This window comes from Leucopleurus acutus (assembly GCF_964270905.1).
Source record: "Leucopleurus acutus genome assembly, chromosome: 11".
NCBI classification, from domain to species: domain Eukaryota; kingdom Metazoa; phylum Chordata; class Mammalia; order Artiodactyla; family Delphinidae; genus Leucopleurus; species Leucopleurus acutus.
Window position 1 is genome coordinate 41,176,544 of NC_139152.1, and position 27,043 is coordinate 41,203,586.

At 47.3% G+C, this 27,043-nt stretch overlaps 2 protein-coding genes across 2 annotated transcripts; both read left to right on the top strand.

Annotated features, from left to right (window-relative positions):
• Nucleotides 1-3,470: 3,470 nt before the first annotated feature.
• Nucleotides 3,471-10,546, top strand: GPD1 (glycerol-3-phosphate dehydrogenase 1). The gene is made up of 8 exons (XM_082850808.1): nt 3,471-3,526; nt 4,062-4,239; nt 5,078-5,218; nt 5,813-5,951; nt 6,191-6,303; nt 6,990-7,223; nt 7,448-7,554; nt 8,486-10,546. Exons 1-8 carry the CDS (start codon nt 3,486-3,488, stop codon nt 8,580-8,582), a joined length of 1,050 nt encoding a protein of 349 aa, XP_082706934.1. The 5' UTR covers nt 3,471-3,485; the 3' UTR covers nt 8,583-10,546.
• Nucleotides 10,547-11,306: 760 nt separating this feature from the next.
• COX14 (cytochrome c oxidase assembly factor COX14) lies at nt 11,307-16,045 on the top strand. The gene is made up of 2 exons (XM_082850287.1): nt 11,307-11,501; nt 15,636-16,045. Exon 2 carries the CDS (start codon nt 15,644-15,646, stop codon nt 15,815-15,817), a length of 174 nt encoding a protein of 57 aa, XP_082706413.1. The 5' UTR covers nt 11,307-11,501; nt 15,636-15,643; the 3' UTR covers nt 15,818-16,045.
• The last annotated feature ends 10,998 nt before the right edge of the window (nt 16,046-27,043 follow it).

A 27,043-nucleotide genomic window follows, 5' to 3' on the forward strand; every position in this document is an offset into this window, starting at 1 on the left:
CCTCAGGTAGCAGCAGGACCTTGTGATCTGGGCCCCTTGCAACTGAGATGGTTTTGCATCTTTCCAGGAGAGCCTCAAATTCTTCTTCCAGGTTGTATCACCCCTGAGTTAGCATATCCCAGGCTCGCAGACTCAACACAGCAGGGTGGGAGACAGCTGGGCACAGAGGGGGAATTCCGTTCAGCATGGGCTCTAAACCCGCAGAACTGACAAAGCCCCTGCTTCCCCACCCCCTCCTCAGGCTTCTGCGAGCACATGCCCCAGCCCTGTATCCCTGACTGTCCCACACTGGGGACAGCAGAACTTCCTCCCTGTCTTCCCCTTCCTGTCATTATCCCACCCCTCCCTTGAAAGGTTCTCCCCAGAGTGACACTGGACAGACAGCCTCTGTCCCTGGGGCTGGAACCATGAGAAGGAAGCTCAGCACTCCTACACAGTGTCCCTGAAGATAACTTTTTATTAATTGAATTACTATGTTTTTTTCATGGACCAAAATTTTTTTTGTACTGTCTCCTTATCGATGTCACCCAGTTTTAATAAAAGAATCTTCTGAAGGATGGGTCCCCCTACCTACTGATGGAGAGCTCTTCCCTGAGCTTTCTTCTTCGATACCATTAGCCATGCTCATGGTGTTTGTTCATCTTATTTGACAGATATTTAATGAGCACCTGCTGTATGCCAGCTGTGGTTCTAGGCACTGGGGATATGGTGAAAAACAAGATTTCTACCCTGGGGACCTCAGGTTCTCACCTTAGAGCTTGTTCTGTCAGCCCCAGTGCTCCAAGCAGGCCAGGTGCTGGTTGGGAGTAGTGGGCTTCATCACTGGATCTGAGAGTCCTGTCCTCAGTTCCCGTTAAGGAAGATTCTAACAAGACAGTGGCACTGCCATTCTCTCCCTTGTCCTTCTGAACTCCCCAGGGCACCTGCTGGCTCGAGGGTGCTGTCCTTGGGTACCTGTGGTCCCTTACACTTGATGAACTTGAGCCTCCTCTAGGATTCCCAGGGCTCCTGTCTTCCTGCGGGCCAGCGCTGTATGAGGACGGAAGACGTTTGTGGTCTGTGTGCCTGCCATTCTTTAAGGTTCCACTTTCTCAACCCCGAGTAAGATTTTAGTTCCTGAGACTGGCGTGGAAGTGCTGCACTGTCGTCCTCGTGCTATGGACAACCGAGCCTTCACTGGTAGAGTTGAGAAGACTTTGCTCAGGATTGGGTCCCATTAGCAGAAGCATGAAATTCTGCTGCAGTTTCCATCATATGCCTGCTTCCCACCTGGTAGTTCTTTACTTTCCTCCTTTGTGCCATTATCTAGCTTGGTTCTACTCAAGAAGGGGGTTTAGAACACAGGGTGAAGGCAACTACATTCCAAAGTTGTAGTTAAAAAATTAACTTTTGCCTCCATGCATGTGAACACTCAAGTATTGCGTATATGCAGTCAAACCCACCAAGGATACAACCACTATTCCCAATCTGGGATGTGGGAGTTTATCAGACTTGAGTGGGGAAAGCAGAAGAGTGTGTGGGTGATGATAACTTGGGAGTGGAAACAATTGATGTCAAGGACGTTGAAATGGCATCTGTTTTCACCCAGGCTAATTACATGTGTAATGAATGGCTGATGAACCATTATTAATTTCAAGCAAATCTGCAGTTTGCTCTTGGGAAAAGAGCCCTAGTGGTACAGATAATTGGCCTGTGACAGGCCAATTCTGAATCTCTGCACACTCTTTATTCCTATATAAATGAACAAATTCTTTGTCTCCATACTACTTTAAATGATTGTAGGGACAAAAAGATGGAAGCATTTAGGCAAACACAAGAGGTTATTTTATGCACAAATATCCGTTCTTTGGGGTTCTCATCCTGTGTGCCAGGGACAGAAGCATTCTTTCTCTTCCATCACCCATAATCAGTGGTCCCAGCCGGCAGCCTGGCACTGGTGCCTTTGTCGCAGTGCCAGTGCAATAACAGTGATCGTTGGGGGGCTGGCTCTGTAGTAGGCATAATTTTGTTCCTAAGAGAAACAATCAACTGCTGATTTCACGTATGTCCCCCTAAGGGAACTCCCTGGCCATGGGAGTAGAGTATGGTGGGCTTTTTCCCAGGCAGTCCTTAGAAGTTAGGAAACCATTTCTCCCCAGTCTTGACCTCAGGGCCACTTAACCCTTACCCAGTGATTGCACACAAACTCCCCTCTGGCCCAGTGCTTATCACTGTTTGCAGCCAGCAGCAGCCCAGGGGGATGGAAACACCCACTCAGCAGTTGGCCCGGCCAGGAGGTCAGCACGTGAGCACACAGTGCTATCTGCTTTCTAGGCCAAGGTGCACAGACAGCTGGAGTGTAGGGGGCCTTTGCCCCACTCTCCACATCAGCCTAGAAACTAGAGTTCCCCCTCGTAGTTAAACAGGTTGCTGTGGGCGATGCAGAGCCCTGAACTGCGCTGTGCGTCCCTTCCATCCTCCCTCCCCCCAGAACCACACACCCCACTTGCTCTTGATTACAGCATCTGAGACCACAAAGCTCTACAGAGGTCACAACTGCCCCAGGTCCTGCCTCCCTTCCCTTCCGGCTTCTGCAAACTAGCCACTAACCTGAAGGCGCCCCTAGTGTTGGGTTAGCCTGGAAACCCAAGAAAGAAGTGAAGGAAGCTCAGTACCTCTCAAGGACAGTGAACACTTGGGCTGCCTTCTTTTCTCTCCTATCCTCCTCCTCAAGCCCAGAGTCTGCAAAACACCTGTGGGCCACTTGGCATCAGAGCCTCCAACTTTGGGCTTTCCTGCCCCCCTTCCTGGGAAACATTCAGGTGAGGAGAGGCCCACTGGTGTGCTTTGTTTCTTGGGCCCTTGGGGTCTTATCCTTGGGCTGGGTTGCCCCCAGAGCAGGTCCTTACCTCTTATGTGCTCTTATTTAAAGGGGCCACACCCACCCACCTCACTCACCCACAGCCCTGCAGTGGGGCAACACGTGACCCGTCATCGCCAGAGGATGAACCCATAGAGCAGCTTTCTGGGTCCTGGGGGGGACAAGTGGGGCGGTTCCTACCTTGGAAAAGAAGGCATGCCTGTATCTGCTGCTGGGACTGAATACAGTTTATTCCAGTGCTAGGGGACGGGAGTGGGGGGGACCGGGCACTCGCTCCTTATCTGGGCCCGGTCTTGGCAGACCTTAAAATGAAACCATTGCGGGGAGGGAGGGGGTGAGGACCTGGGCTGGGGCCGAGGGAAGCAGCGTGCCAGCACCGTCAGCGGGCAAACCTAAGAGGAAAAGCAAGCCTGGTCTCGGCCCCATTCCTGTTCCCCACCTGTCTCTACCCTTTTCTTCCCTTTCCCTGGCCCTGCCAGACTCTGTCTCCCTGGGCGCCCGCCTCCCCTCCCCTGGAGGGCGGGGCTTGGCGGCACCCACGTGTGTTGGAGTTATATGCTCCCAGCCGGCAGAGGAGCTGGGGAGAGTGGCACCCAGCTGGTGGCCCAGGCAGCGGAGCGGCACCATGGCCGGCAAGAAAGTGTGCATTGTAGGCTCTGGTAACTGGTAAGCGGCTCTGTCAAGGAGTATGGGGGGGGGGGGGCGGAAGGGGAGGCTCCCTCAAGTATACAGGAGGTTAGGGAGGGAGGTTTGGTGGGCAGGAGGCAGTCGGTGGGGAGGAAATGCCTCCAGCTCCTGGCCCACCCCTGTTGCTGTCTTCTCTGCCTACCCCGGCAGGACAGACAATGCCCAGACCGCTCCTGGCCCTTGCGTCTCGGGCAGCAGCACCTGTTCGCCACGGGAAGGGAGCCTCCAGAGTGCTCCCTGCCTGAAAGGCTGCCTGGGTTAGGGGGTGGGGGGGGAGATCAGGAGGCTGGCCCCCTTCTCCAGCAGCAAAGCGTGAGGGAAAGGAAACTGAGTCTCCTTTCTACTGCTAGGTCAGGAGAGACGCAGCGTCACGGGGAGGGGGTGACAAGGAAGGTGGCAGGTAAATAATCCAGTGGCTTCTGTGACATCCTGAGGGGGAGCACTGTCCCCTCCCCGCCACTGTTCCTCTCTCACGCCCCCGCTCCTCCACTTTCTGTGCTCCCCCTCTTGCCAGGGGCTCAGCCATCGCCAAGATTGTGGGTGGCAACGCAGCCCAGCTGGCACGCTTTGACCCACGGGTGACCATGTGGGTGTTTGAGGAAGACGTCGGGGGCAGAAAGCTGACAGAGGTCATCAACACACAGCATGAGAATGTCAAATACCTGCCAGGGCACAAGTTGCCCCCCAATGTGGTGAGCCCCAACGCCCCATAAGAAGGGAGAGGGAAGTGGAGGGGGTGCTTCCTGCTGGGAGGGGGCCACTTCACGTGCCACCTGTACTTGAGAAGCATCTCAGGAGGGCTACTCCAGGCACAGGGCGTCCCTGGGCACAGCCCCCAAACTGCTCCCCTGAGCACTTCCTGGGACTGGGGAGAACCTGAATGCATCCCCCTGCATCTCCACCTCACCCCGTGGGCTTCCAGGCAGGAGAGGGACGGGGAGAGGATGAGGAAGTTGGTCTCTGTGGCAACCAAAGACAGGTTCTCTGGCCCCCAGACTTGGAGTCTGGGTAGTGCCTGCCTCGGGCTCTAACCCTGTTACTCATTCACTGGGTTATTAGTAGATGTGGAGACTGCTCCTTGGACTTAAGGTCTTTGGTCAGATCCATGTGGCTTACTCCCCACCTGGAAAGGGGGAGCAGGAAAGACAGCAGGAAGACTGGGGCTCTCCCTTCCCAGTTGGGAGCCCTAAGGAGCAGGGTGATGAAATCTTACTTGGCCTCTTCCTCTTGCCAAGCCCAGACCTCCTTTGGCCTCCCTCACTATCCCACAGCCAAGGGCTAGGAGAGTGCTGAGAGGAGGTTTCCAGGAGTCCTCAAGAACCCAGGACAGCTGGAACCTAGAGGGAATGATGGCTAGGCGGAAGGAATAGAAGTGTCTTGTTCCTCCAGGTTCAGCCCTTCCAGATTCAACCCCCAAACTGCCCTCCTTCTTCCCCACCAGCCTCACCCTGTCTCCTAGATCTCCTGCATGGGACTTCACAGGGGCTAGAAGCAGTCCGTCAGGCCCATGAACACTGGTCACCCCCACAGGTGGCTGTCCCAGATGTGGTCCAGGCTGCAGTGGATGCTGACATCCTGATCTTCGTGGTACCCCATCAGTTCATCGGCAAGATCTGTGATCAGCTCAAGGGCCACCTGAAGGCAGACACCATTGGCATATCTCTTATTAAGGTGCCAGGGACACCCTCCTGTGGATGGGGATGCAGCTAACTGCTGTGGGGCTCAGGGTGGGTGAAGTGCGACAAACAGAAAAGAGCAGAAGTAGGCCAGGAGTTTTCTGAAGAGAGGAGTGGCTTTGGGGAAGCTTGAGAAACAGATGCGGGGGGCCACTGGGAAGGGGAGGTTGGTTGGGGAGTAGATAAGAGATGAATTTGGAGGCAGATGTCTTGGGGAGTTTAGGAGGTGTACAAGGGATGCCTAGGGGATACAAGAAGTGGGCTTGTTTGAGGAGTTGAGAAGGGAAGCTGGTTTGGAGCAGTGGCTGGGATGGAAGTTGGTTGGGGGTACTCAGGAGTGGGCTGTTTAGGGATGTGGCGGGGATACATTACCTTGGAGAAGTAGGTTGTGGAAGGAGAGTTTTCAGATGGATTCGTTTTCACATGTTATCTGCTCTCCTCACAGCTAGCTTTGGCTGCACTGGAATAGGGGAGGACCTTTGGGGAGGGACATTGATGAACAGTGAATTTGCAATGGGCAGGATTTCTAGGTGGGAAGCCCTCAGTTGGGGATAAAAGGCACCTGGCCTGAGCTCCATCCTGTGCCCAGGGGGTAGACGAGGGCCCCAACGGGCTGAAGCTCATCTCTGAAGTGATTGGGGAGCGCCTTGGCATCCCCATGAGCGTGCTGATGGGGGCCAACATTGCCAGCGAGGTGGCTGATGAGAAGTTCTGTGAGACAACCATTGGTGAGACCCCACCACCCACATAGATAATGCAACTCCAGTTACATCGCCTCCCCAGGCTATATTCCCCACCCACTTAGCCATCTTCTCCCCATAAGGCAGGTGAAGGAAGAAGATCCCAGCATCAAAGGTGAGGGGAGTTGGGGCACCCCTACGGCAAGAGCTGTAGGTCCTGCTTAGGGCAGTTGTGGGAAGAAGAGTCAAGAGTCCCTTCTTAAAGCCTTATCCCCTCCCTACTTTAGGCTGCAAGGACCTGGCCCAGGGACAGCTTCTGAAAGAGCTGATGCAGACACCCAATTTCCGCATCACGGTGGTGCAAGAGGTGGACACAGTAGAGCTCTGTGGGGCCTTAAAGGTGAGAGGGCTTCAGAGGCAGCTATGGGGTGGGGAGAAGGCCCTGAAAGAGGGCCTGGCTTAGCTGTACAAGGTTGCTGGGACTCCAGGCACTCACTCCCCTTCCCCACCAAGTCTCATACACATGGGAAGAAGGGCAGAAGCAAGGCCAGGCTCGCTCAGGTCTGCCGATTACTTACCATCAGACATTGGGCTTCCTTCTTCCTTTCCCCTATAGCCCCTTGTGGGACATCCCTGTCCCTGGCTCCAAAGGTTGGTCCAGGGGGAAGAGGAGATGCCCTCGGGGAGCACTCAGGCTAATGGGAGATAAGATGTCCAGGACACCCAGACGGATTGATGGCCAGAACTCTGGATCCTGGACAAACCTATGGATGGATATCGGGGGCATAGAACAAAATAGCCGTGGTTGGGAGGGCGAGGTAGAAGACTGGTTTTCAGGAAAAGTCCTCAAGGATGGAGTATAGGGCAGGGTTGGGGAGCCGGAAAGCACAAGCCCAGGCTAAAAGAAGGGAGTGCAGCAAGTGGGAAAACCAAGAGGTGAAAATAGTTGAGGAGCCCACCCACCTTCCTTCACTTATTCAGTGAGCGTGTCATGGCTGATGGGAGGGGCATGAGGCAGGTGCTGAAGGCCCCAAGTGGGGCCTGCGGGAGGGGATCCTTTCTCACCCGTGACTTCACTCTTCAAAGAATATAGTGGCCGTGGGGGCTGGCTTCTGTGATGGGCTGGGCTTTGGCGACAACACCAAGGCGGCCGTGATCCGACTGGGGCTCATGGAGATGATCGCCTTCACCAAGCTCTTCTGCAGTGGCCCTGTGTCCCCTGCCACCTTCTTGGAGAGCTGCGGTGTTGCTGATCTCATCACTACCTGCTACGGAGGGCGGAACCGCAAGGTGGCCGAGGCCTTCGCCCGCACAGGAAAGGTAGGCCCTGGGGAGAATGAAGAATGGAGGGTGGGCCCTGTAGGTGTTCAGGGAGAGGAACGTGGCTCGAGGCATCTCTTGAACACAGACATTAAGATTGTTGGGAACATTCCCAGCCTTTCTTTCCTCTTAAGACCCACCTCCTCCCAGAGTCCCAGACTCTCTGTCTCACACTGACAACCCTCCTCTCCCATTTCCATTTGCCTGTCCTGTTTTCTTCACAGTCCATTGAGCAGCTGGAGAAAGAGATGCTGAATGGGCAGAAGCTGCAGGGGCCCCAGACAGCCCGGGAGCTACACGGCATCCTCCAGCGCAAGGGCCTGCTGGACAAGTAAGCGTCTGCCCCAGCCCCGCTGATGGAGGGAACCACCGACTTAAGTGCTCTCCCCATTCATCATCTTCCTGAACCCTCCTCAGTCTGTGAAGTGGGCAGAGAGGGAAATGTTACCTTATGTTTACAGACAGAGCCTAGAGCTTGGCCAGGGTCTGGTATGCCCGCTGTCCCCCAGCTCGTTCATTGTCTTTGAATTCTTTCCAGTCTAGTGCTCTTTATACCACATTGCTTGGACCCCTCTGCGTGGCCGCTCTCTGTCCTTTCCTCCTTGTCCTCTGCTATGGGGGTGGACAGGAATAAGCTCCTCTGACTGTTCTGCCTCTTTGTCCATCACCCTCAGTCTAAGCTGCTCCCCCAAGGCCAACCCTTTTGTTCCGTGAATCCTGTCCTGGGTGCTGAGGTGTGAGGAAAAGGAAAGTCTCTGCTTCAAGGTGCTCCTTTTCAGGGAGCACAAGACAGCAGGGGTGATGGGCTCATCAGAGCAGAACTCGTTTGATCTGGGAAAGAATCCTAGAGCAAGAGAGTACGAAACAGGCTCAGAAGATCGGCTCGCGGCTGGTCAGGGTAAAGCCTCCTGGTAAAGGGAGCGGCCTGGGCAACAGGCTGGGAAGAAGGAAACTGGCATTTATTGAGCACCTTCACATAATTCATAATCACTTCTTCACTACTTTGTTATATTGACCCTGTTTTACAGCTGATGTTACTGAGGCTTGCCTAATTGGAACAAAAAGTTCATGCCAGGGTTCAATATGATAGGGAGCAGGGCAACAGAAACCTGACCCTAAACCCCGGGGCTAGGAAATACACATTCTCAGCGATGGGAAATTGAGAGCCAGAGTCCGCCTGAGCTCCAAGGCGGGAGAGTAGGGAGTGGAGGGTTAGGGGATTTGCCTGGAGACCCAGCTGGTTCTGTCCTTCCCCATTCTAGGTTCCCTCTGTTCATGGCTGTGTACAAGGTATGCTACGAGAACCAGCCAGTAGGTGAATTCATTCGCTGCCTGCAGAATCATCCAGAACATCTGTGAGCAGGGCTGGGGCCCAGGCCAGGCAGCCTCTTTACCCCAGCGGAGACAGGCAGAAGCTTGGGGTGCCTGGCCACCACGATCTCTGGGACTCCCCACACAGCAGCGTCTTCTCAGCTTTTCACTGGAGGACAGGTGCCTGTGGGCCCGGCCACCTGCCTGGAGATCTTGAAGCACAAGCAGCCCGCAGCCTCCTGCCACCTCATCGCACCAGAAGTGGAGTTGGCTAGTCCCTCTCCATATGTGGGGCTTTCTCCCTGTCCTCTGGGAGCGGTAGAATCAGCCCCAGTGCTGCCTGCTTTGAGTATGTGGGGGGAGGAGGGGAGGGGAGGGAGGCAAGGCAAAGAGGCCTCACACAGACCAGGACTGCTGTCCTCAAGCCCAGTTAATGGCTAAAGAAGTACCTCAGCTGCAAGAGGGATGAGGCGAGGGCTGCAGGGAGGGGTCTGGGCTTTTGGGCTGATGTAGACCTCTGCCAGGCCCCACATGGCATCAGTGGATCTCTGTTTGTTCGCAAAATACAACCCCCTTCTAGCTTCTCCTAGAAACCTCAGCTTCTTCTGAGGTTTCCTCAGAAATCTCTGGTCATCCCCTTCCCCCTCCCCCAGGCTGCCTGGCACCAGAGTTGCTGCCACGCTGGCATCTCTGGCCATGGGGCTTGTCATTCTCTCCTGGGACTTCCCAGTTCCTAGTTCTTTGCCAGCTCCACCCCACCATGTGTGACCTTTCCAAGGCTCTCTCACCCTCCCTGCCAGCACCCTCTCTGGGGAGCAGAACTTAATCTGCTGACAGAGATACACCTCTTCACAGCAGGCTCAGATCACTCTACTCCCTGTGACCTTTGTAATTGCCCTGCCTCCCTTCTCAGGAGCTCTAGTGGGGGGAGGTGTCAGCTGGGTCCCTCCTGCTGCTATCTCCCCAGGACATCTTGGATCCACCCCTTACCTCCTAAACCCTGTCCCTAGTTCTCAGCTACCCCCAGAGCAGCCAGGGCAGCTAACCAGTTCCTGTATCTGCAGGCCAGGGGGCCAGAGAGTGGGTAAGGGAGGATGAGCAGGTCCCCATCTCTGTGGTGTGAATTCCAAGGCTGGCTCTCCTTTGTCACCTGAAGGCCTTCTCATGAGGTATTGACTACTTCAGCACCTCAGGAGCTGGGAAACTCGTGGAGGAGGAAAAAAATTCAAGCCTCCGTACCAGCTGGGGTGAGGGAAGAACAGGAAGGGGAGGAGGGAGAGGAGTGTGCTTTGCAGTGGCCTTGCTCCAGGATGGAATGGCAGCCGGAGAATGTCACCGGTCAGCAGCTTGGACCCCTGGCTATAAATAGAGGCCGAGGGCTCCTGTCACATCCAGCAGAGGGTCTCAGCTTCCTGTGTGGCAGCATCTGGCATGCTGTGGCTCTGGCCAGCATTATGTTAACCCTCCCTTACTCCTGGACAAACCAGGGAGGCAGGCTCCTCTCAGCCCCTAGCCCCTGAGAAGTCAGTCTTACCAGTGAAGGGCGGAGCTGCCTGGATCAGGCAGCGAGAGTGAGGGGCACAGTCACCCCAGATCTGGCTGGGCTCAGGAGCTGCTTCCCCAGGAGGTCAAAGTCGGGGCAGAAAGCTCCCTTCCCTAGGCTGCAGCTGCGACCCTCTTAGATAGTCAAAAACCTTTGCCTACTTTTTTTTTTTTTTTTTGCTGTACGCGGGCGTCTCACTGTTGTGGCCTCTCCCATTGCGGAGCACAGGCTCCGGACGCGCAGGCTCAGCGGCCATGGCTCACGGGCCCAGCCGCTCCGCGGCATGTGGGATCCTCCAGGACCGGGGCACGAACCCGTGTCCCCTGCATCGGCAGGCGGACTCTCAACCACTGCGCCACCAGGGAAGCCCCCCTTTGCCTACTTTTGCTCACGCCACAATTAACTGAATCTGAGGCTTTCGAACCAGGCTTACTTGTCTACCTAATAAAGCGTGGTTTTTGCATAAACAAATTAGGGAAGGGCGCTTAAGTGCATGTGGTAGAGCGTATGCATGTACATGTTTTCACTCATGCCGGAGGAAAAACGAAAAAAGGAAAAGAAATCCTTCGTCGATCATTCCAGCCACTCTCGGCCCCTTGCAGGGGTGCCCACGCAGTCCCCCTTCCCCCAAATGGCACCCCCTCCCAACCCCTTCCCAGCGCTTCTTTGGGGCTTTATCAAGCCGCCTGCAAGCGGGGAGGTCACATACGGGACAGAAACATTACGGAGATTCGACCCTCGCGCCTACTCCGTGGCCATGGCCAAACCTGCCGCAATCCTCGGCGGTCCAAGCCTCGCAGGGCGGGTCGGGTTCCTGAGCTCGGCTGAAGGCCTGCCCAGGGTAAGAGGGCAGCTCCAGGCTGTAGGGGCCGCGCAGCCCCCTCCAGAGGGCGGACTCCGAGAGAACCTACCCAGCTACCGGAGACGTCACCGCGCCGCAGGCTGGGGATTGCCGGCTCTCTTCTGTGGTGACTGAGTATCCTAAAAGTTCCCGTTCCAGAGTTTGGGTCGCCAAAGACCCTTTCTCAACGGAGAATGACTACAACCCCCAGAAACCAACGGGCCTCTCCGAGAGGAAGGCTCATCTGAGGATGCGTAGTAAGGGCGGCTGACCCGGAAGCCGGATGTTCAAAGGCAGCAACCAGTCGGAGCTGCAGCCGGCGCGGGCTCTCGTCTCGGTGGGCGGGGTTATGCTGCGTCTGGCGCGAGGGGCAGTACCTCGTGTCGGAAGCGGAATCCTAGAGCTTTAGCGGAGCGTGGGGGTGCGAGAAAGGGTGGCGTTCCGCACCAATAGCGCCTCAGCGTTCAGGGTTGTCCCTGGGCGGTACCCTCACTCTTCTGGACCCGGGTGCTGCTTCCGGCTGAGCTAGGAGGTCGCGCAGGCAGGAGGCCTCGGTCGGAAGGGAGGGAGCGGCAGCATCCAGGTACGGCGTCTGCCAGGCCCGAGCCTGGGCCGCCTGTCCGCAGAGGCGCGCCCGCTCGGGCCGGCCTTTGCTTTCCGCATCCTCCCACGCCCAGTCTTCGGGCTTCGGCGCCCTTGAGGTTGCCGCGTACCCTGTGCCGCGATCTGCGCCGCTTCCAGCCCAGCTAGCTCCTTGCGGCTGTAGGTTCCTGTCACACCGTGACTGCCACCGCGCATCTCGGCCCTCCACGCTCTGACTCCAGTAGCTCTGACCCTTCCTTGTCTTGCAGTCCGCTGCGCCCTGAAATGCAGCTTTCCCGGGCACCCTTCCTGCTTATCGATTAACTGGATCCGCTCCTTTGCTGCTTTCAATTCCTGGAATGCTCTCCCCCTCCCTCTTCTATACCGGTGTAAATCCTGCCCACCCTTCTAAAACGACAGCTGCCCAACCCCCACACCCCCGTCCCCACCTTTCTGCTGACTTTCCTTGAGCCTCCACCTTGTCTCTGAACTCTCAAAACGCCTCTTCTCTTCTGGTCACCGGCGTCTTCTACTTCGTCTAACAGAATTTTGGGTGCATAGCTTATCCCCATCAGACCATAAGCTCCTTTGAGACACAAGCCATATTCTCTGCAGCCTTTATAGCACGAGTAAAAGGTAGACAGATAAGTGAGTAAATCTAAGCTGAGGTGGATGGATCCATTTGAGGAAATGAGTTTTCCAGAGGAGAGACCTGAGCCTTGAGGTCCTCCCATGTTTAGGGGGCAGAAAAAGAGAAAAGAGCCACAATCTGAAAAGGTTTTTGCAGATTGCACCCCTATGTCATTTCCATTATGGTTCTTGTTTTGTTTTAACTGTTTTTCTGAAACCTTCAGTCTAACCCCATAAAAGACCCAGCCTTGAGCTTTATTGAGAAAATGGATGTCCCTCAGATGAGAATGTTCTCCTGCTAACCTCAAAAGTTTTCTTCATTTCCAAGGTTAATCCTTCTACCTGGGCTTCTAATTTCATCTTTTCCTGGGCCATCCTAGATTTTGTTCCATCCCATCCACCTCACTTTTATCCTCAGTTTAGCCACGTTTCTTCTCCTCTAAAACATAGTCATATCTCATCAATAAGCAAAACAAAACTAGAATTTACTTGACCTTGTTACCTTTTCAGGCTGCTGCCCTATCACTCCTGTTCGCTTAACCAGCAAATCACAAGAATATCAGTTCTTATCTTTGGGGTGAGAGAGAGTTATGATCCTTCTAATAATCTGTTTTTCTGCGTCCTAGAAAAAATGCACAGACACGTGAACCTCGCGGGACGGGGTTCATGGGGCCTGCTGGGGCTCTGGCTAAGAATCCATGCTTTTTACTTAATGCCTGTTCCAATTTAGTGCATTAAATTGACTTCTGTCCTAGGTTTACCTGTGATCTGGTCACCTGTTCCCATCCAGTGATCCCATCTGACCAGTTTTCATGGCACTTTACAGTAGTGTTTCCCAATTTTTATTCTGGCCCAGTACACCCAAAGATACAGCATACCTCTGTCAGTGGTAGTGACTTGATACAGCAGTGATTTTCAACCACTGTTGTAGTTAAATGAAAATGCATCCCAGATGTTTCTGGAATTTCCTACCTGTTTTCTTTCCGTAATTGTTTTCTTTCTTCAAACTGGCGTTCCCTTGGCCTCTTTCTCTTGGGTTTTATCGTCTGTTTCAGTGACACTTGTTACTTCCATATGTATCCGTAGCCTAGCCTCTCTCCTAGGATTTGTTCCAAATTTGCATATCCATGTGCCTGACAGACATCATCACATGAATATTGTATTGAGCATCTTTTCTTTCTTGTTTTTTTTTGGAGGGGGGCTGCGTTCGGTCTTCGTTGCTTCGCGTGGGCTTTCTCTTGTTGCAGAGAGCGGGGGCTTCTCTTCGTTGCAGTATGCGGGCTTCTCATTGCGGTGGCTTCTCTTGTTGCGGAGCACGGGCTCTAGGCGCGTGGGGCTCAGTGGTGGTGGCTCGCGGGCTCTAGAGCGCAGGCTCAGTAGTTGTGGCGCACGGGCTTAGTTGCTCTGCAACATGTGGGATCTTCCCGGACCAGGGATGGAACCCGTGTCCCCTGCATTGGCAGGCGGATTCTTAATCACTGCGCCACCAGGGAAGTCCCTTTATTGAGCATCTTAACTTTAACATGTCCAGTTCATGATCTTCTTGACTGATGCTTATTGACACCACCATCCCCCTACACACATAGTGACACACACCTGTTTCTTCTTTCTTCTATTAGCAGTATCCCACTCCATAAAGTTTCCTCAGTTGTTAACTTGGAGATATTTTCAGCTTTGCCCTATCCCATTCAGTTAATAAGCCTTGTTCTACCTCTAGAATAACTTCTTCATCTGTCTTCTGTTTTTCCATTGCCCTGCCTTAGCTCAGGATCTGTGAAAAGTTTTTGTTAATTTGAAAATAGGAGAAATCTCAGGTTGGATTAGACAAGTGAGGAAAATGAGGTTCTAGAAAAATTTCATCTGTCAGTAGATCTGTCAGTCTTCTAGGCAAGATGTACTATCCTGTCCTTCTTCCTCCAGCCCTGAGAAGAGGTGGTCCTATAACTGGTTAGCATCTGGCCAGGGTAATGGGGGGTAGGAGGAGAAAGAATAAGTGAGGGGGAGGTTGAAGGCTGCAGGTCTCTTTGCTGGGAGCTTGTTTATTACCTTAGTGTCCTGCTCTGTGTGTATATGTGTGTTCTTTTTGTTTTTTTTAAATAAATTTATTTATTTTATTTATTTTTGGCTGCGTTGGGGTTCTTCGTTGCTGCACCCGGGCTTTCTCTAGTTGCCGTGAGCAGGGGCTACTCTTCGTTGCGGTGCGAGGGCTTCTTGTTGCGGAGCACGGGCTCTAGGCACGTGGGCTCTAGAGTGCAGGCTCAGTAGTTGTGGCACACGGGCTTAGTTGCTCCGTGGCACGTGGGTGTTTTCTTACTGTCTCACAGCTTGGGGTCCTTTCAAACCCCAGATAACCTGAATACAACCCTTTCTCATCTTGTCCCTGTGCCATTTGGTTTTCTTCCTCTGACCTTATTTAATGTCACTTTCAATAGTCACTTGGAATTATGATTCAAGGAAGCTGTGCCTCAGTTCAGTGTGGGATCTACCCTCAGGGACTGGCTCAAAGGCAGTGTTCAGCCCATGGGACTTACTCTGAGAAGCACTTAGATGTCACACCCTACCCCTGACCCCCTCAACCAGCTAACCTGAACTTTTCTCCTTTCATATTCTTGACTTTTAAGAAAGAAGTTATTCTCACTAACTTCAGTCTTTTAATTTTAATTCCCTCAACAGAGAGGAGGCTGAGAATATACATTTATAGTCCCAAATTGAGGAACGTTTTGTTCAAGATGAGAGATTCCCATTCTAAACTTTCTCTTGTTCCCTGGCTCAGAATGTCCAGGGAAATGTCCAGGGAACAGTTAAGTTGGAAGTAATTTATCTCATGCAAATGTGAGTTAATTTGCTGGGGACACAGTAAGTTTCATTTTAGCCCTTGGGATAGGTTCTTGGTTTTATGTTTGGAATTCAAGATTAATGCTGTAGAAGGTTATGTCTAACTGAACTAACATAAACATACTGTTGGCACTATTTCAAGTATATTATGGCTTAAACAGATGCTTGAAGACTAACCTGGGAACCTGAGCACCATAAATAAGATGGTTTTATGGGAAAACAAATTGGATATTGCCCAGAAGGCTCCCATTCGGCCCTCCTACAGAGAATAATTCACTGCTAATGTTTAATCTCTGGCTACTTCAATAAATTCCCTACTAGCCAGAAAAACTGATGTATGCCTAAAGTAATATACCAATTAAGAACATTTCTGGGTGGTCCATACCAGTCATGTCTTTCCATAAACATGGAGGGTCAGGTGTTAGCTGTAATGTCATTCAGATACACCTGGTTCCAGCTGTGTTTCTGTATCTCGTATGCAGACTTTATTTGCCCTTTTGAATCTTAAGACTTCCCAAACAATATCTTCCAGTATAAGACTGCATATGTCTAGGGGCCATTCAGAATAGAGTGCAGACAAACTGAGAAGTTATAGAATGGTCTTAAACAGGTAAGTGGGCTGGGCAGATGAGGCCTTATCCTTGGGTCTAAATCTAGTCTGTCTTTGTAGGGGACAACATGCCAACTGCCAAGCAACTAGCCGACATTGGCTACAAGACCTTCTCCACCTCCATGATGCTCCTCACTGTTTACGGGGGCTACCTCTGCAGTGCCCGAGTCTACCACTATTTCCAGCGGCGCAGCTCCCAGCGCCAGGCTGCAGAAGAACAGAAGACCTCAGGAGTCCCGTAGAACTGGGGGGCTTTTTTCCTTGAGCAGAGAGACCTGAGGCATGTTGTGGAAAGACCTCACCTGCAATCATTTCTGAGTCAAGAGGATCAGGGCCTTAATGGTTTTCGAACTCTGCTGGGAAAAAGTGCCCATGTTTTTTCTGGTACAGTCAGTTTGGAGAGGCTATTGAATCATAACAGGAATGGGAGGGTGAGGCACACCTACAGACATTAAATATTTTGCCATGTCTGTGTCTTGGTGTTTTTGTTTACTTGAACAGGGTATGGACTACAGAGGTGGGGTCTTGACTACCAGTTTTCTAGTCACAGACCGGATTTCCATATCTTGAGCTCTTAGCACCCATGAAGTAGGGGATATACAGTTCTAGGAGTAGTAATCTCAGCTCTCCTGATCTCAGAGAAAAGACTGTCCCAGCATCTGTATAAATCTCCTGAGAAGACTCTGTAAAGACCAAAGCTCTTTTGTGGTCAGTGACCATTCCTGGACCAATTAAACTGTGTCCAGGTAATGGGAGTTCTCTGGCCAGCTTGGCCACATGTGCACTTCTGAGCCAAGGAGGCAGAGGCCCTTGTTTAACAGCTGTTAAAATTGCACAAAATGGAGGCAGATAGTTCTTAAAATGTGAAGGGCTTTTGGGCAGCCTACAGTAATGCAGTCCATCTCCTTAAGCATAGTGGGTATAGTATTAGCATCAGGGTTGATTTCCCACTGTGCCACTGCACAAGAATCTGCCTGCAGGTCTGATTGCAGAGTTGTGAAGAGGATTTGAAAGAAAACGATGCATTCAAGGTAAAATCCAACTATGAAGAGATATTCTTGCCATTGTTTTTTTTTTTGGCCACGCGGCATGTGGAATCTTAGTTTGAACCCGTGCCCCCTGCAGTGGAAGCCCAGAGTCTTAACCACTAGACCGCCAGGGAAGTCCCACCACCATTTCATTTTGAGCTTTGAGGCTTGCTTGTTCACATCATTCTTGGTGATCGCCCAAAGTATCAACCCCTTTGGACACCTGTCCTCTCTCATGTACATACTGCTCTGACCTTTGTCCCCCATTCCTAAACCTTTCACCTGAAGGCCCTCTTCCATGATTTAAAAACTCAGCATTCCTATATCCTCAACTCATTTACTCCCATCCTCTCTTGATGTGTTAACCAGGGACTCCACTGCCTTCTCTGCTTTCTCATTTGCCTGTACAGACAGTAAAGTGACCATGCTCTCAGCTCCCCAGTGCCACTTTCAAACAGTGTAAAATCAGTCCTTTTTGAGGAGCTTTCTTATATTCTCATTTTCACTGTATTCGAGAACTTGAATACTTCAAATCTTTGGATTCCTTTTTTTCCTTCCAATCTTTCACCCCCTTTTTGATCTAAACTGCTTCCCTGTCCAGCCTGTGCCCACAGCTGAGCATCCGAACTGCTGCCCTGCCTCCAGCCTTACCCTTCTCAACCCCAGACCTTGCTCCATTAGTTATCTAACTCACCCTCTTCCTTCTTTGCAGTACATAAACTTGTTTAAGTGGTAGTTTCTAAGTTAGAAGATTGGTCTGAGATTAAATGAGACAATTCATATTAATACTCCGGTACCTGTCAGCTATTAACACCTGCTGCTGACCTCCACATTGGTATCTTCCAGGTTCACCTTTGGAGCTTCAGATATATCCAGTTGCTTGCTATATCCACTCAAATCCTATAGTCCTCTCTAACTTGTCCACGACTAACAGCATTCCTTCATATCTCCCGGACCTACTTGTTTTTTTCCCCTTATTTTCACTATCATTTAAGTCAGGATTATGGGAGTCTCATTACACTATTCTCTGTACCCTACTCCCAACCAAGTAACTGTCTTATTAATTTCTACCATTTAAACATCCATTCAGTCAGTTCTACCCTTGTCATTTCTTGCTTATACTTTTGCAGGAGCCTTTTAGGGGTCTTAGTTCCAATCTTGACCTCATATTTGCCACATTGCTGTCAGAGACATCTATTTGGAACAGATTCGATTATGGCATTCTGCTTTGGATCCCCTCTGAAGCTCAACCACAGACAATAGGTTAAGAATCCCTGACCTATAAGGTCCAGTCCAGACTCCTTGGTATGGTGTATGAGGTCCTTAAGTCTTGACCCACCTTATGTTCCTACCTCACCCTTTGTGTTCTAGTAAAATCAAATGACCTGTGTGGTTGCACGTTGTTTCTTGTCTCCATGCCTGTTCTTTCTTTCTCTCTAAATGGAACATCCTTTCTATCCTCTTTTTCCTAAAAGGTTTCTCTGACTCTTCACGCTCCCATGCTGGGCCAAGTATCTATAGAAGACACCACTTTTTCTCTAAAAAAATCTTTAAAAGCACAGGTATCTAAGACAGTTTTGAAAAGAAACAAAGAAGATGGGTTGGGGTTACCAGATATCAAGACATAGTAGAAAGCTAATAGTAATCTAAATGTTGTGGTACTAGTGCAGGAGCAGACAAATAGATCAATGGCACAGAATAATAAACTCAGACACAGATCAGTGTATCTGTGAGAAATTGAATATGATAGAGGATACATCACAAACCCATGGGGAAATTCATATTCTATGTTGTTATGGATACATATGTGATTATAAAAGTATAAAAAATAGATTGAAAGGACAATAGTAGTCGTTACATTGGGGATGAGGTGAGGTGGAAGAGGGCAGAGGGGGGGTCTTAAATGGAAACTGTTTCCTCTACTCACAACACTTCTACCACCAAATATGTTTTTCCCACACCAAACAATTCTCCAACTCTCCAGACACCAACTATGTCCTGCAGTTCAGTTCTGCCACTAAGCTACGTGGAGTTAGCGCAGACACCACAGGTTAAGGGCTCAATCATTCACAAGTAGTGGGGTGCCCAGGTCACCCAAACTTTGCCTGACAGCTACAGATCTGTTCCCACGACCTCCTCCTCAGGTTTGCTGTGATGGCTCACGTGACTGAACTCAAGAGAAACTATTATTACTAGTTTATTATAAAGGATACCACTCAGGAACAACCAAATGGAAGAGATGCATAGGGCCCATCCCTGTATCAGCATCTCTATGTGTTCCACCCAGAAGCTCTCTGAACCTCACTGTTTATAGAGTTTTAATGGAGGTTCCATTATATAAGCATGATTAAATCATCAGCCATTCAATGATTAACCCAATCCCCAGCACCTCTCCCCTCCCAGGAGATCGGGAATGTGGGGCTGAAAGTTCCAGCCTTCTAATCTGCCTTGTCTTGTTCCTCTGGCAACCAGCTCCCAACCTGAAACTATCTAGGGGCCCACCAAGAGTAACCTCATTAGCAAATAAAAAGATATATCACTCTGGAGATTCCCAAGGGTCTTAGAAGCTCTGTGCCAAGAACCTGGGACTAAGACCAATTATATATTTATTATATCACAATGTCACAGGTCTCTAATTTTTTATTTCTTTTAAAAATAAGATTTGAAGTAAGACAAAATGTTAGAGGTATTAATTTGGGGTATTGGAAATATGAGAGCATACAGCATTCTTAATGTTTTTCTGTTTTTTTTTTTTTTTCCGATTTCTCAAAAAGTTGAGGGGAGAAAAAATACTTTTGATAGCTTCCTATTATTTACTACAGTAGTTCTCAGCAGAAGTGGCACCCCACACACACAACAGAGGTGAAAGTGTTTTGATTGTCACAATGATTGGGAAGCATCTCTGGCGTCTGGTATGGCGTCTGGTAGGTGGAGGCCAAGGATGCCAGAATTCCCACAATGTCTGGGATAGTCTTACACAACATACTGTCCCAAGTCCTGCACAACTATCAAATGTCTCTATAAATATTCAAGTGAAAAAATCTATAATTAGCTGAGTCTATAACCTCTTTTACCTATAAATATGCAGTATTTTTTGTACAGTTTTTAGTGTACTCTGAATCCTCTAGGCATGCAATTACTGTATAAATGGAGGGGAGATTGTAGTGTAGTTTACTTAGAACTTTTGTTCACCATTTCAAAAAACCATGCCATTGATGGCAGAGTCTGTTCCTGGCATTTGAATCTCTGACACAACACGATAGTATCAGTCTGCATTTGTAGCCACTGTATTCATGGTGAATGTACAGAAGTGCAAGCATCTGAGTGCTAGTATAACTATGCCCAATATTTATATGTGGAAATAATTTTATTATAAATTCTTAAAACATATCCTTTATATTACTATTAGAACATTATGGTGATTTTTAAAAATTATGTGTACAGTAGATAAGTTAAATGTTAATTGCATTTAAGGATAGCAAAGGGAGTGTTACAAATATTTGTAACCACCTGGTTTAGAAATAATCCATTCATATTTGGTCAGCTTTTGCTATGGTGTTGAGGTGATGGTTAATTTTGTTTCAACTTGGCTAGGCTATGGTGCCCAGTTGTTTCATCAAACATCAGTCTGCATGTTGCTTTGAAGGTATTTTTTAGGTGTAATTAACATATCAGCCAACTTGGAGTAAAGCACCTTGTCCTCCATAATATGGATGGGCCTCACCCAATCAGTTGAGGGCTTAAAAGCAAAGACAGAGTTCACAAAGAAGGAATTCGGCATTAAGAACGTAACATAGAACCCCTACCTGAGTTTCCAGCCTGTGGATCTTGGACTGCAACAACTCTTCACTGCATTTTCAGCCTGCCGGCCTGCTCTAAATTTCAGACCTCCCAGTCCCTACAACTGTGTTAGCCAATTCCCTGAAATAAATCAGTCTCTCTTGCCCTCACTCTTATTCTCTCTCTAATGTATTGGTTCCGATTCTCTGGAGAACTCTAATAGAGTAGATAATACGTAATATGCCAATATATATCTGTCCAGTCTTACTCCCTGCCTAGGTTCAGTCCTTTCCTACCTCATTTTCACTTGGAGCACCTACTGTCATTTCAAAAAAGCTTGTTAAAACCTAAACTCAAGCAATTGTTTAGTATTTACTGAGCATGAACTATATTTAATAAAGAAGAATAGACTTATTTGCTGTCAAATTAAGATGAAGAAATATAATTAAGTTCATCGGTTATTACACTAAATATCAACAGACTGAATTCTCCCATTAAAAGACAAAATCTAATAGACTGGGCTAAAAAAGCAAATCCAAAGTATATATAGTTTCTAATAAACATACTCACTAATAAAGAGAAGTTGAAAATAGATGGGTAAGACATACCAGAAATGCAAACGAATGTAAAGCAAGAATGGTAATATTAAGAAAGGTTAACAAACACTAAATGGAATAAAGAGATCATCTGGTAATATAAAAAGACATAAATTATGAAGGGTGGTTATCATAAATTTGCAACAAACAAAGCAATGAAAAAAACGAAAGCAAAAATTCTTAGGAATACAGGAGAACAGGTTAAAAATACAATTATGTTGAGAGTCTATCTTACTTTGTTCAGACTGAACAGCACTAGAAGAATAAAGTAAGGACTGAGAAGAAATGGAAAATACAAACAACAAACCTTATACACACGTGTGTGTATATATAATAAGTATAGAATAGATCTTCTGTGAATATCTGTAGTTCACTTATAAACACTGATTGACTATTTAAAACAATTTTTTAACAAATTTAAAAGTAGGAATTTTACAGATTGCAGGAATTTTACAGACTGTATGCTCTGATCACATCCAATAAAATTATAAATAAATAATGATATTCTCAACTACGTGGAAATGGAATATTCCTGGGCAACCCTCAAATCAAAGAGAAAGACCAAAACTGAAATTTCTTACCTTCTTTAAAGCAATAAAACAAAGTATTTCATATAAAACTACAGGACACAGCCCAAGATCATGTCAGGAAATGTATGCCCTTAAACGCCTTTGCAAGAGAAAAAAAAAATGCTATTAGGCTTTTTATAGAGATGAGAACCACTGGCTACTGGGTCAAGGTCAAATTCCCTATCATGATATTTAAGACCTCTTGTACTCCATAACAACCACCCCTTTCACAGCACTTTTAATACTTAAATAATACAGGGCAATCTCTCATTAATGGCAATACAAGTTTGTATAGTCTTTTTCTATCAAAAATTTAAAGTGTCTATACCCTCTTACCTAGTTATTTCACTGCTAGGACTCTTGCCCTTAGAAACAGTCACATAACTGTACAATATTTTCGTACAAGGTTATTATTTGCAGTATTATGTTAATAGTAAAGAGCCTTAAATAAGCTCAAGAATTAGTTAATGAGTAACGGTATACCCATAAAATGGAATGTTATCAGTCAAAACCAGCAGAATATGTATGGTATAATCTCATTTTTGTTTTAAAAGAAACACATTTGTATACATTTGGTTATCTGACAAGTGGTTCTAGAAGGCTATATACCAAACTGTTAATAATGATTAGGGTGAATGGAGATGTCATGTACTTAACATATTTTTACCATGAGCATATGTAGCTTTTATAACAAAAATATCTTTTGAGTTACAAACATATACAAAAGCTGAGGGAATTTAGAAATAAAACCCATATACTTATTCCTGTTTTAACTGTTTTGAACATATTGCCACACTTGCTTCAACAGGTTTTTTGCTTTTTGTTTAAGAAAAAAAATTGTGTTCATTTATATCATATCTACTAGTTTGTAACCCCTTAAGGTCAGGACTCAATACATGAATATATTTTCAATGGAAAATATTTTAAAATACAGATAAATAAAAGTGCCCCTTGTCACTCTGTCCCACCCCAACACCCCTTCCCATTTCCCTACTCAGAAATTGCCTGTGTTAACAGTTTGGTGTATTTTTTCTACAATTTTCAATGTGTTTACATGTACATAAAGAAATATATGCTGATTGAATTCTCTTTTTGCTGGTCTCTTCAACTATTCAGAGGCCAAAGACTCAGGAGAGAAGGACTAATGGGCAAAGCTTGGGACACCATAGCTCTCCCCACCCTGTGTTAGTCAGGATCAGCTTTGGTAGCAGGGTTATAGCTTGTCCTAAGAACCTTATTGGAGAGAGAGGACAATGAAGGAAAGAGACCAGCCACAAGGAATACCTCCATAACTGCACGAGCCACAATTCCTTATAATAAATTATTACCAGCAAAGCCATGTTGCTGCTAGAAAGTTTTATATTGTTTCCTAAAAGTCTTTCATAGAAGTCAGTTGAGCGAAAGCAGATCCCAAATCTACTTTTATAGGCTTAGGGCTTGCGGCTGAACTCTTTTTGGTGAGACCTGCCCTATGAGAGACCTTGCTGAACTAGAAAAAACAGAATTGTATGCCGACGGCTGAGGTGAAGGTAGTACAGATAACCCTACTGTGTACTGCCCTATGCCAATTCATAGGCCCCTTTTTAAAAAAGCCATTTTCTTTATCTCTCTTAGGTTACGTTCCAAGTCCTAGGAAAACCCTCTCTACAACTGCTTTTAGAAGACTCATCTTACTGCTTTAAAACTTTGTGGCTCCCATGACCTACCAGCTAAAATTTAACTCTTTGGCCTGACTGTCAAGGTTCTTCACAATCTGGCCCCAAGCAACCTTCTTATTCTCATCTCCTGCCACTTTGATCCAACTGCAACAGATCAGAGTTCCCTGAAAATGCCACATACTTGTTTTTACATTTAAAAAGTTTTTAAAAATGATGAATTATTCCAAACTTATTGAAGAGCACCAGAAATAAAATTTCATACCAAATCCACACACACCCCCCACTCCATAAAGATAAGCACTATATCCATCCTGCAGTTGCTGTATGTTTCTGTATGTCTACTACAGAAGTACCCTAGATATATTTTTGGGTTTAAAAAGTACTGTTGGGCTTCCCTGGTGATGCAGTGGTTGAGAGTCCGCCTGCCGATGCAGGGAACACGGGTTCGTGCCCCGGTCCGGGAAGATCCCACATGCCGCGGAGCAGCTGGGCCCGTGAGCCATGGCCGCTGAGCCTGCGCGTCCAGAGCCTGTGCTCCGCAACGGGAGAGGCCACAACAGTGAGAGGCCCGCGTACCGCAAAAAAAAAAAAAAAAAAAAAGTAATGTTAATTGCATCAAACGGGACATATTCTTTTTCAACTTGCCTTTTTCATTCAACATTATGTTTCTGATATTTATCCTTCACACTGGTTGATTTTATGTGTCGACTTGGCCACTGAAGGCCCAGACAGAAGGTTAAATAGTATTCCTGGTACACCTGAGAGGGTGTTTCTGGATGAGATTAATATTTGAATCTGTACACTGAGTAAAGCAGATTGCCTTCCCCAATGGGTTTGGGCCTTATCCAATCCATTAACAGCCTGAATAGAACAAAAAGGTGGAGTAAGCTCATACAACTCAATGTAAAAAAACAACCCAATGGACAGAAGACCCAAACAGACATTTTTCCAAAGAAGACACACAGATGGCCAACAGGCACATGATGCTCAACAGTGCTAATCATTAGGGAAATGCAAATCAAAACCACAATGAGATATCATCTCACACCTGTCAGAATGACTATCATCAAAAAGTCCACAAATAACAAATGTTGGCAAGGATGTGGAGAAAAGGGACCCCTAGTACACTGTTGGTGGGAATGTAAATTGCTGCAGCCATTATGGAAAACAGTATGGAGGTTCCTCAAAAAACTAAAAATGGAAATAACATATGATCCAACAATTCCACTCCAGGGTATATACCTGAAGAAAATGAAAACACTAATTCGAAAAGATATATGTACCCCAATGTTCATAGCAGCATTATTTAAAGTAGCCAAGATATGGAAGCAACTAATGTGTCCATCAACAGATGAATGGATAAAGAAAATGTGGTGTGTGTGTGTGTGTGTGTGTGTGTGTGTGTGTGTGTGTGTGTGTATATATATATATATATATATATATATATATAATGGAATATTACTCAGCCATAAAGAATGAAAATTTGCCATTTGCAACAACACAGATGGACTTGGAGGGTATTATGCTAAGTGAAATAAGGTAGAGAAAGACAAATACTCTATGTTGGCACTTATATGTGGAATCTAAAAAATATATACCTGAAGCTGATATAATATAAATCAACAATACTTTAATTTTTAAAAAAAGATGGAGTAAGAGGGCAGTCTTTCTGTCTACTTGACTGTCTTTGAGCTGGACACTGGTCTTCTCCTGCCTATGGAGTTGGACTGTGACTTACACCACTGGCTTTCCTGGTTGTCAGGCTTTTGGACTCAGATTGGAACTATACCATCAGCCTTCCTGGATCTCCAGCTTGCTGACTGCAGATCCTGAGATTTCTCAGCCTCCAAAACCATATGAACCAATTCCCTATAATACATTTTTTAAAAATTTATACATAAATATATATATGTCCTACTGGTTCAGACTAATAGATCCATATTAATAGGAAAACTTAGCTCTTCATTTTAATTGCTGTATAATATTCCAATTACATGAGTAAATCAATTTATTCCATTCCTCTAGTGAAAGATCACTGAGTCTCTTCCGCTTTTTCCCTCTTATTAACAGCAATGCAATGAGTATCCTTGTACTAGTTTCTATAAAAGACCAATTATTAATATTTAGCTTTACTAGTTGTTAAGTTGCTTTTCCAAAGCAGTTATGTCAATGTACTCTCACCAGCAACATTTCCTCATTCTGTTGGCGTCAAGGGGTTTCTATTCATTTTAATTTACATATCATGGATTTCCAGTAAGGATGATCACCTTTTTATTGATTATCCATTGGCATACACCCTCTAGGAATTACCTATGCATATCCTTTGCTCCCTCCCCCTCTCCTCTTCTTGCTATTGGGCTTTGTCATTTTTAAAATTATTCATACTCTGGATACTTGTATTTTGTTAGTTATATGTGCTGCAGGTTTGAGGAAATCTTTTGGAACTTTTTTATTTGGTGGGGGGTGCTGGTGGTAGTATAAGAATCCCACATCGTCTGCATCATCATGTACAGGTCTTTCCAGAGCAGTCCCATAGATAATTGATCTGAAATCAGTTTTCCTGCAAGTTCTTACCTGGGGATGGGGTTGGAGGTGTGATGTTTCCCAGACCACACAGGAAGTATACATTCAGGTTCTCAGATTCACATGAAGTGTGGGCCCAGAAATTGAGAAAATTCTCAGGAGCATCCTGACCCCACAAGCCCAAGCATTCAAATTTCTTTGCTTTCTCCTTTTGCCAACTGTGTGAATTTTTGATAGCTTCCCCCTTTTGCTGTTGCTCTTTCCGGGTCCCAGCTTTAACTGGAGGTCTCAGTTTCAGCTTTCTGCATGGGGCCACAATCTTGTCTCTTGTCAGCATTAAAACCCAAGTCCTTAGGGTATATTCTCCTCTCCCTTCAATAACTGCATCAGCTGTTTTGCCTTCTGCTCTCGTTTTCAGTACCTTTGCATCTTTTGTGTCCCTTTCTTGGAAGCTCAGCTGTGCATTAAAGAAAAAGAAAAAAACCACCACAACTTTATCCACCATTCCTGAATGTTTGTCTCAGGTTATTTTAGTCTACATTAAGACAGAACTGATAGCTTTCATATCCTCCCATCTCTTCCAAACATAACACCTTCCTATTCCTGTTTTCCTGGCAAAGCTCTACTCATCTTTAATGGCCCAGCTCCACCTTCAACTTTTCTCCCACCTTGCCAAGAATAATTTAGAATAGTTGTTATCACATTGTATCATTTTTTTTTCCTTTCCTAACTGCAGTCTGAGATCTCTGAAGTAGAAACCAGATCTTGTTCATCTTTGTGTCCCCAGCTTCTCTGCCATAGTGCCTATCATAAAGTAGGCACTAAATAAATATTTTATTGAACTGAAAATATCTTCCTGCAGGCATACTGGACCTAAAGTCTGAAGAACTTGGTTTAAAATCAGCATACTAGGACTTCCCTGGTGGCGCAGCGGTTGAGAGTCTGCCTGCCAATGCAGGGAACACGGGTTCGAACCCTGGTCTGGGAAGATCCCACATGCCGCGGAGCAACAAAGCCCGTGAGCCACAACTACTGAGCCTGTGCATCTGGAGCCTGTGCTCCGCAACAAGAGAGGCTGTGACAGTGAGTGGCCCCCGCTCACTGCAACTAGAGAAAGCCGGCGCACAGAAACGAAGACCCAACACAGCCAAAAATAAATAAATAAAATTTTTAAAAAACCCAAAAAATCAGCATACTATCACCCACTAACCAAACTCATATGATTATTTTTAGGATTATGATAATGCGAAAGCTCATGATACATGATAGGCAATCTAAGATGTTTGTGTTTTTTGAACAACTTCTGAGACTCAG